This window comes from Arachis hypogaea, chromosome 2 (genome assembly GCF_003086295.3).
Source record: "Arachis hypogaea cultivar Tifrunner chromosome 2, arahy.Tifrunner.gnm2.J5K5, whole genome shotgun sequence".
NCBI lineage: Eukaryota > Viridiplantae > Streptophyta > Magnoliopsida > Fabales > Fabaceae > Arachis > Arachis hypogaea.
Genome location: NC_092037.1, coordinates 24607941 through 24618643, shown reverse-complemented (window position 1 = coordinate 24618643; position 10703 = coordinate 24607941). Strand labels below are relative to the sequence as shown.

Here is a 10703-nt window from a genome sequence, read left to right as displayed (position 1 = left end):
CATTAAACCTGGAACTCAGAAGAAATTGTAAGTTGAAATAATAAGAAATCCTAAATCCTTTAAGAGGAATCCTAATCCTAAATCCTAAGAGAGAGGAGAGAGCCTCTCTTTCTCTAAAACTACATCTAAATTATGAAAAGTGAAATATGAGTCGTCTGATATCTTGAGTCTCTGCATGTTCTCTGACTTTAATCTGTGTTTCTAGGCCAAACTCTGGGTCAAAACGCGGCCCGAAACTGTCTCCAGCGTATTCTATAATTTCTGCAGATCGCGCATGTCACGCGTACGCGTCAGTCACGCGTACGCGTTGTTTGATGATTTTCCTCTCCACGCGTGCACGTCAGGCGCGCGCTCGCGTCGTTACGCGAACTCCAATCCACGCGTACGCGTCAGGTACGCATACGCGTCGCTGTGATTTTGTCCAATTCGCGCGCACGCGTCAGCCATGCATGTGCGCCGCTGTCCGCTGGTTGTCTCCTTTATTTCTTGTGCTCCTTCCCTTTTTACAAGCTTTCTCTCTATTCTCTAAGCCATTCCTGCCCTATGAAGCCTGAAACACTTAACACATGGATCACGGCATCGAATGGTATAAAGGAGAATTAAAATACACAATAAAAATATCTCTAGGAAGCAAGTTTACAACCATAGAACTACCTTGGGAAGGAATTGTAATATCATGCTAATCATATGAATAAGTGGGCAAGAATTTGATAAAAACCACTCAATTAAACACAATATAAACCATAAAATAGTGGTTTATCAATGCTCTGGTTTCCTGTTTAAAACTTATCAACATTGCTTCCAAATCACTATTCTGTTGGGGCTGAGAAGTTACTTGCTGAGATAACTGAAACTGGTGGTTATTAAAATTATTTTGTTGAAAACCACCCTGAGAATTATGATTAAAATTTTGTGGCCTCTGAGGTTGCTCCACCCAAAATTTAGGTGATTTCTCCACCTTTGATTGTAGGTCTTAGAATAGGAATCATTGTTGGGATTTCTAGGAGTACTCCCCATGTAATTGACCCGTTCAGAAAAAAATTGAGCATAATCATAATTATCATTTTGCACAAAATTACTTGTCATGTCATAAGCAAGGTAGTGAACTCATAGTTTTTACCTCGACTCGTTAAGCTAACTCAAAATCGTAAGACGAAACGTAAATATGACTCGTAAATTATAAAAATTTAGAAAAATTTAATAGCAACAACTAATTTTATAGAGAATAAAATAAATCTCAAATAAACTAAATTATCCATAGAATTATAACTAATATATATACCATAACAAGTTAAAAGTCACAATTCAACACAAATTCACAAATCAAAACACAAATACACAACTCACAAGTTCATACGACACTAAAATAAATTCAAGTAGCAAATAAACCAACCAAACTACTAGAATGAACAAATAATTAACTAAAATCTAAACAAGTTATTTAATAATCATTCTATTCTTCATCAGTTATAAAATCTTCACGAGTTTCACAAACTTCTGCATTACCATCTTCATCATTATCAGGAGCAGGAGGAAAAGGTCCTTGGAGAAGTTCTTCAAACTCATCATCATCAAGATAAGGAATTGCCAAAGGATCCTTAGAGGCACCAACAACTCTATTACCACTTGCTCGATCATTTAAATCAGGATCTGAGATTAGAGCATCTAAATCTTCTTCTTCTCCATCTTCGTCAGCAACAATCCACTCTTCATCAGAGTCCAACTCATCAAGACTATAGTCATAATCAAGACTTCTTCTAGTTTGTTTTTTCTTTGCTAATCTTGAATTTGTCATCACAAACACAACATCATTCATGGTTTTAGCTTTCAAACGATTTCTCCTTTTTGTGTGAACCTTTCAAAAGTAGATAAAAAATATTAGACATTAATTAAACAATAAGATACAATTGAAGAATTAACAACCAAATTTATAAAAGTAAAATGCAATTTATATTTAATTACTAACCATCTCAAAAGCGCTCTAATTACGTTCACATCCATATGAACTACATGTCGAATTCAAGACACGAATTGCAAATTGTTGGAGCTCTGGATGCTGATCTCCATAAGAATCCCACCATTGAGCTGGAGTTTTAGTATAAATTGTATTTTGAGCTACTTTACTACCAAAAAACTCTTTTCGAGTTTTAAAATCTTCAAGTTGAACATCCATCCTAGTGATTAAATTTGGATTTCCTATCATCCTTTCCATACAAGCATAAAACTGCTTCTTAAGCTCATAAGCAATTTTAAAACCAGAGCTATAATGAATCTGAGGATTCAAATAATAGACTGCAGCATGCAATGGCCTATGAAGTTGGTTGCCCCATCTTGCATCAATAATATGCCAAATAGGTATATAACTAAAATATAAAAAAATTAATAAATTAGTTACAAAATAAACAATATTTTCAGAATTAAAATTTTTTAATTCTCTCTGGCTTTTACTTTTCTACCTCTGCCATTATTACATTTTACAATTACACTTTACACATATCATTCAACATTATGTACAACTCTTATGCATTAATTAAAAAATAAAATAATTAGACATTTTACCTTGTCTCAACTCCTTGAAATGCATCTCGTATTTTCTCCTTTGCACTTGTCATTTCTTCATAAATAAATCCCATTGCCGGCTTTTCTTCTGAATCCACCATACGAAGCACATGAAGAAGAGGGTAGGCAGCCCTCAAGCAAATTACGACTTCCTTCCAAAACACCTTATCTAACACCACACTTGCAATTATCTTTCCATCTTTTGTCTTTGCAAAATTACTAGAAGTCCATTGATCAGAAAGAAACATTTTTATTAAGGAACCTTTGTTGTCATTGAGACATCCCAAAGTAAGGTAAGAAGTTGCAAAACGGGTCAAACCCGGCCTCACCAAATCTTTCCCCTTAGTGTGGATGTGTAGTAGTGCAATAAGAGCATTTCTAGAATATATGTAAGTAGTAATCTTTCTACCTTTATAAATTGTGTCCTTGTGAATTGTTACTTTTTTTCCAAGTCTTCTAACATTAAATCAATGCAATGTGCTGCACAAGGCGTCCAAAACAACTTTTTTCTCTTTTTCATTAGCATTTCTCCTGCAGCTTTGTAGTTAGCCGCATTATCGGTGACAACTTGGATGACATTTTCTTCACCAACCTCTTCAACCACATCATCTATCATTTTAAAGATTTTATCAGCTGTCTTAGTAATGTGAGAGGCATCAATGGATTTCAAAAAAACAGTCCCTTTAGGACTATTAACCAAAAAATTTAGGATGGTCCGTTTTCTCTTATCTGTCCAACCGTCAGTCATTATTGTGCAACCAACCTGCTTCCAATATTCTCTATGTTCCTCTAGTGATTGTTGAACAAGCTCCACGTGTTTCTTCAAAAGAGGCACCCTTAATTCATGGTAGGATGGTGGCTTGAATCCTTGTCCGTATCTTATAGCTTTCTCAAACATTCTACTGTATTCCTCACTCCTTGAAACATTAAAGGGGATGCCATTGTTGTAGAAAAAAGCACTAATCTCTAAACATACTTTCTCTCTCAAATTCTTCTTAAATATATTGTTGATTGTTAGTTGAGTACTAATGTGTGTTTTATTGAATATGTTGCCATCTAGTTCTTTTCCCTTTCTTTTTTCACCGGTAGTGTCAACTTCTTTAGTAGCTTCTCCTGGGCTTACCCCACCCATGTTTGTTTTCTTCATCAAATTTACTTGTAACCCACTCACAACATCCCACATTTGCTTCTTAACTTCATCACTAACAGTTGTACAAGCCCCAACATCTTTTTGAGTTCCTGCTAAGTGGTGTTTCAATCTATAAACTCCTCCTGAAAAATTTTATGACAGTATTTACATTGTATCTTCTTTCCATCTTCTCCAACAGATATCCCGTGCTCCCATCCTACATCAGTTCTACTTCCAAGAGCATTCTTAGCAACTTTTTTTTACAAGTGATTCCAGCTGTACTTCCTGACTGAGAAGCTGGAATGTTAGTCGGATTTTCACTTGCATTAGCTTGAGTCGATGCCATTCCTGTTTAGAAAAAAATAAAAACAGTAAATATTCAATGAATCAATTCAATATCATAGCAAAAATTCAACAATTTAACAAAAATTACAAAATTGTGTTCAATTTCAAGTACAACCATCCAAGTTCAACAACAAAAATTTAACAATCCAATTTGAACAAAAAATACCAGCATAACAAAAATTCAAGAATTATATTCAATGCCACAACAACATTTCAGAGAAATAGATAGTTATAAAATTATTGGGATATAGGTGACAAAGAGAAGTTTCAATCAGGGAGCTCAGATGAAGGATCAAGCAGTAAAAATGATAGCAATGAACAAACTGCTAAAACAAACGGTGATTCATTGTCTTCACTAACTGAATATTTCACTTTTTCATACAATATCCTCATTTGGATACACTGGAATAGACAAAAGCAGACACTTATTATTAGTATCTGACTGTATAATGCAAGAAGCTTTGAATGCCATGATGATGAAATCGAAATAGTTAAATCTCCCAAGGTAATATATATTAAATTGATGATACTAATTTACACATTTTGACTTGATCGTTTTGCTAGTTGACAAAATAACTTGGCCAAGAAAATAAACGGTAGAATCTATTCGACTAGAATGATGTGTATAATCCAATTGCAATAACTAAATGAGGATATGTTAATAGAAATGAGTTGTTGCAAGTTGCAACATGCATTTATCAAAATATTGGTAAAGTCCTGTTTTCATTATTAGTCTTGTTTTCATTAACATGAATTAACATGATGTCTTATTATTAGTCCTATTTTCATTGATCAAAATCAAAGCTAAAGTCAAAAGCTTGTTGTCAAGTAATTTGAATTGTTCAACAGTGCAACTTCAATATATATAGCATCTTTATATACAGTGATCCACCTTTTTCATTGATCAAAATCAAAGCTAAAGTCAAAAGCTTCTTATCAAGTAATTTGAATTGTTCAACAGTGTAACTTCAACATATATAACATCTTCATATACAATGCTTCACCTTTTTCATTGATCAAAATCAAAGCTAAAGTCAAAAGCTTCTTATCAAGTAATTTGAATTGTTCAATAGTGCAACTTCAACATATATAGCATCTTCATATACAGTGCTTCACCTTTATCATTCAACAAGTAATATGTGAATTATTGGTAATTAACAATAACAAAGGTTTTACTATACTAGCTAAGTCCCACTTCACATGATGCCATGTTACTTGTTTAATTTAATTTCTGAATCTAAGGATTAATTTAATTTAATTTTCAAAAAGTGGATTCTAGTTCTAGGTTATTGAATTGGAAGTAAAGGACATTGTATTTAGAGATATTTCCAATAAAGCCTGTTGCTAGTACTAATGATGGAATAGAAGTTCTGGAGAGTTGAGAGAATCGAGTAATTCACCAGAGAACAATATAGAAGTGTTGGAATTGGAAGGACACCAGGAGGGGTCTGAATTAAATGATATAGAGACCCCAAAGACTACTAGTTTAGTGGATGAAAAAATTGAGGATGGTGTTAAAAATTATTTATTAAACAACACTGCTCAAGATGAAGTGAAAAGTTTAGGAGGGACATTGGTGGAAAGCACAGAGCAGTCAACCCACCAAGAAACATTTAGTCGTGAATCAGATGTCAATCAGAGTTAACATTATATATAAACAATTTCGTTAATTTTTATCTTAGAAATTAGGAGGATTAAACTGTGTCAAATATTTATAATTTTAAATGAAACATTAATTAATAAGAAAGAGCTAAAAGCAAAACCATGATATAAGAATGGATAAAAGCAAATCACTTTTTGTTTCACGTTTCGATCGCCATTATTAATCCATGTTTTCCATTACATTATTGTTTTAATACATCAAAAGATGGTGATAGTAAAATAGCCTATTGATTTGCACTGAACCTCAAGTTCAAGTATCGCACCATAATACTACCTCTGAAGCCATTAACCAAAACCAGCTGGTGGATGGAGCTAAGGTAAGTTTATTCATTGATATTTTGTACATTAAGTTTGACAGGACATATTTGTGGAAAAGAGTCGAGGTGCAATATCCTCTCTCAAAATTTGACATATACTCGTAACATACTAGTTATTTTTGGGTCTGAGATCACGGTTTTTCAGGTCTCAAAACTTATTATAATTCGTATAAAATCATAATCTAAATTGAACAATATAATTAATCTGCAATATAATCAGTAAACCAATAAAGATAGACAATAGCAATTCATCCTACAATATAATCCATAATAAACAAGTACAACAAGTCAACAACAGATTGAACTGACTTTGAAGAGGATCAAAATTAAAAAAGTTTTAACATACCTGAACTACCAGTGAAGGGGAGGAGAAGAGCAGCAGCAATCCAGATTCCAGAAATAGAGAGCGAGAGCCAGAGAACTAGAGACAGAGGCAGAGTCAGAGAGTTTCGCAAAACAATTGCAAATTGATGCTCACACAGTTCAACTACCACCAGTCTAATTCCACAACAACGGCAGCAGGATGTGACACACCAAATTGGGGATTTTGGTCGCGCGAAATTTAAACTTCAGAGGGATAGAGAGATAGAGTCAGAGAGAGTCAGAGATTGAAAGACTTGAGAAAGTTGAAATTTTGAAATTTTGGCCATGGAGATAAACTGTAAAGTGAGGAAGGTAAAGAGATTAAGGAATTTACTGCTAATCTGCTAGGGCTCCTCCATCTTCCATGGTCTTCTATTCAGATTGGGCCATTGGGTTAGACTGGGCTGCACTCAAGATCAAGAAAAGAGCATCTTCAATCTTGAACGCAACATCGGGGGCAGAAACGTGATTCCAGTGGCTCTGCGTTTTTGCGTGGCGATTCCACACGAAGAAGCTTGGTCCTGGACGAGAAGCAAAACCGAGACTGAAGGAGGATGCAGAAATGTGAAATCGTGCGTTTTCACGAGTTGAAACGCGTTTTTGACTACCTTGGTCATAAGAGGCTTCTTAAGGTGGATTTTGAGTGTTGATAGCTGAGACTTGCATGCCACCTATCTGTTGAGTAAATAGACTTATTTGCTGAGTCTTCAACCATGGATGTTTTCCCATGGATGTTCCGCATCTCCTAAGTCTTCAACCACTTCTTCCTCTTCAACAATTATGGCTTCCTCCAGTGGTTATAGTACAAAATCAAACTCCTCCTTGATGTCTTCCACTTCATGGCAACTTTCCTCAAGGGTTTCTACTACCTCTACGTTTTGGGTCTCCTCTTGCTTCTTTTGAAGTATAGATGCATGAAACCAATCCATTACGTCCCAAAGATGATCCCTTCTCTCTTGTTCCATGTCAATAGCATAATTGGTATCATCTTGCTCTTGGATTGGTCGGTATAGATGTTCTTCCATAGAGGGTGGTGGTGCACTAGAGCTTGAGGGTTGGGTATCCGAGGTAGAGGATTGGTCCGTGCGGGATATAAGAACTTGAAGAGTAGAGGTGAGATTGAGAGTAGAGATAAGTATGGTTTGAAGCTCTCCTTGCCCCTGAGTGTTTTTATCCAATGGAGGTTGGAGTGGATAGGAGGGTTCATGTGTTGGGAGAAAGGGCTTATAATAAGGAGGTAGTTCTTTATAAGGATATGGAGATGGTGTATATTGAGGTGGTGGTTCTAAGTATGGCTCATAAGGCTCTTGGTATGGTGGGTAAGGATTAGGGTCATATGAGGGTGTTTGATGGCAAGGGGCTTGTGAGTATAGTGGTTCAAAGCTGGGTTGAGGAGGGGGTTCATAGGCATATAGTGGTGCTTGTTGGTAACTACAAGGGGGTCCACCATATCTATCGTCTTAGTACGCACCTTGGAATAGCTCTTGACCATAGTAATTTGGTGGAGGTTGGTTGTCACGAAGAGGTCTACCATAACTATTGTCCTGGTATGCATCATAGAATGGTTGTTGGTCATAGTGCATTGGAGGGGGTTGTTGCCAAGAGGGTTGATCAAATCCTTATGGCTCCTCCCATCTTTGATTGTCCCAACCTTGATGCATGTTCACATTATAGCTTCCATTCTCTACAACATAATTTGAACTAAACTCATAGCCAAAATGGTGAGAATTCATAGTAGATAATAAAAACAAAAACTAATAAAAATAAGCAAATAAGTCCTAAAACTAACAAAAACTAACAAGCAAGCAAAAAGCAAATAATTACAATAACTAATAATAAGGCACACGTTTGCAATTCCCCGGCAACGGTGCCATTTTGATGAACGAATTCCTTGCGTGGTCTAGAATTTGCAAATACATTCTCGTTGAAAGTATAGCCTCTAGAACGACAAGGAGTCCTTTCATACAAAAGTTTGGTTGTCACAAGTAACAAAATCCTAATAAAATTGATAACCGAAGTATTTGAACCTCAGGTCGTCTCTCAAGGAATTGCAGGGAAGTGTTCTTATAATTGGTTATGTAAAGGTATATTTTGGGGTTTTTGAATAAGGAAACAAGAAAAGTAAATTGCAAAGGAAAATTAAATGACTAGAAAAGTCTTGGCAAGGTTTGGTGGTCAAGGATCTCTATCGTTATCACTAACCACAACATGAGAAGTGGCAAGGATCAATCCCATTAAGTCATCCTCTAACTAGTAGTAAAGGAAAGTTAAATGAGCTATATTGAACCAAGTCCATAAGTCCTAGCTCTCCACCAATTTAATTAGTGAGAACTAGAGTTAATAGCTCCTAATCATCAATTCCTTCGACATTAGTAACTCAAAAGTTTCTAAGTTACCATCCCAAGGCAAGAACATAAAAGTCTAATTTGAGATCCTCCCAAGCATTTTGTCAAACACTTGGAAGGCACAAAATAAAAATATAAAAAATTAATACGAGAATATTAAATCCAAACAATCAATTGAAAGCATCAATAACACAAATTGAAGAAAGCAATCATAAATATAAAATACCTCAAATTGCATTAAATAGAAAATCAAATCTAACATGAGAATTCATAAACTAAATAAGAAGATAAAGTAATCAACAAGGGAAATAAATAAACTAAAATGCTAAGACAAATAAGAGTAGAAGAGAAACAAGGAACATTGAACCTGGAATTAGGAAGAAATAAACCTAAAGACCTATGAGAAATCCTAAAACCTAGAGAGAGGAGAGAGAGACTCTCTCCCTATAAACTACATCTAAAACCTAAAATTATATGAATGAGAAGTGTGTCTGAATGCCTCATGATTCCCCCACTCTGCAGCTTCTGTTCTGTGTTGTTGGGCTTGGAACTGGGCCAAAATGGAGCCCAGAAATCGCCCCCCGCATTTTCTGTGTTTTCTGCACGTGGCGTATGTCACGCATACGCGTCAGTCACGCATACGCGTCGATGGTCTTCTTCGCGTGTCATGCGTACTCGTCAGGTACGCGCACGCGCCGCTGTGCAAATCCCCAAATCACGCGCACACGTCAGGTACGTGCACGCATCGCTCCTCACTGGTTATCTCCTTTAATTCTTGTGCTCCTTCCATTTGTGCAAGCTTCCTTTCCATCCTCTAAGCCATTCCTGCCCTATATAGCCTAAAAACACTTAACGCACGGATCACGGCATCGAATGGTATAAAGGGGGGAGTTAAAAATACACAATTTAAAGGCTTAGGAAGAAAGTTTTCAATCATAGAACAAAATTGGGAAGGAATTGTAAAATCATGCAAATTGTATGAATGAAATACAACCTATTTGTATGAATGCAGATAAATGAAAAATGCTTTTACCTACTTGGTGAAAAGTAAATAAATCTTTCAAGAACAAATATGAACTGGATTTCACTAATTCAAATCATAAAAATGAAGTACAAATTGACTTTCAGAAGAAAATAGCTCATGAAAGCCAGAAACAAAGATTGAGCATCGAACCCTTACCGGAAGTGTATACACTCTAATCGCTCAGGTGTTTAAGGTTCGATTCTCTCAATTCTCTACTAAGATTGCTTTCTAAGACTTGCTCTTCATCTAATAATCAACAAAAATTTAATGCACAAACACACAAATCAAGAGGTCTTTTAACGGTTATAATGGGGTTAGGGTCAATGTAGGATTGTATTTGGTCAAGTGGACTAAAATCTGAATCCTTAATTAACCTAAACTTCCCACCTAACTTAAGACAATCCATGTAATTACAATGCAAGATCTAACTGCCCATTAACTTTGTTTACCACACATTCATGCATCCCAAATTTAAGTACAACTCATATTCATTGATATTATTATTTAACTTGGGGCATTTTGTCCCCTTTTTATTATTTGTTTTTTTCTCATATTTTTTTATTTCTCTTTTCTTTTCTTTTGTTTTTCTCAATGCATATGATTAAAGTATTGCATGCATAAACATGTGCTTAACATTCTTGTTCATATTCTCTCAAGACTACACAACACCCACTTCTCAAACCAAATGTTTCCAAACCCAACTTCCCCACACTTAAATTATGAACACTCTCACTATTCTAAGCTAACCAAGGATTCAAATTAAGGACACTATTGTTTTCCGCTTAGAGTTAGTGATGTGCTAAAGTAAAGAACAAAGGGGTAAAATAGGCTCAGCTTTGGTTTGCAAAGGATAATGAAAGGGTAAGGCCATATGGGTATGTAAGCTAAGTGAAATAAGGCCTCAATCGTATAGGTATATGCATACATTAAACCATGGAAATATAGAATCAAGAAAGATA

The 10703-nt window shown here is 35.5% G+C and overlaps 1 protein-coding gene across 1 annotated transcript; it reads right to left on the bottom strand.

The window, feature by feature from the left end:
- Positions 1 to 1453: 1453 nt before the first annotated feature.
- Positions 1454 to 4034, bottom strand: LOC140176839 (uncharacterized). The gene is made up of 5 exons (XM_072208394.1): positions 3971 to 4034; positions 3021 to 3831; positions 2560 to 2937; positions 2168 to 2363; positions 1454 to 1855 (listed from the first exon to the last, which is right to left on the bottom strand). Exons 1-5 carry the CDS (start codon positions 4032 to 4034, stop codon positions 1454 to 1456), a joined length of 1851 nt encoding a protein of 616 aa, XP_072064495.1.
- Between the last annotated feature and the right edge of the window lie 6669 nt (positions 4035 to 10703).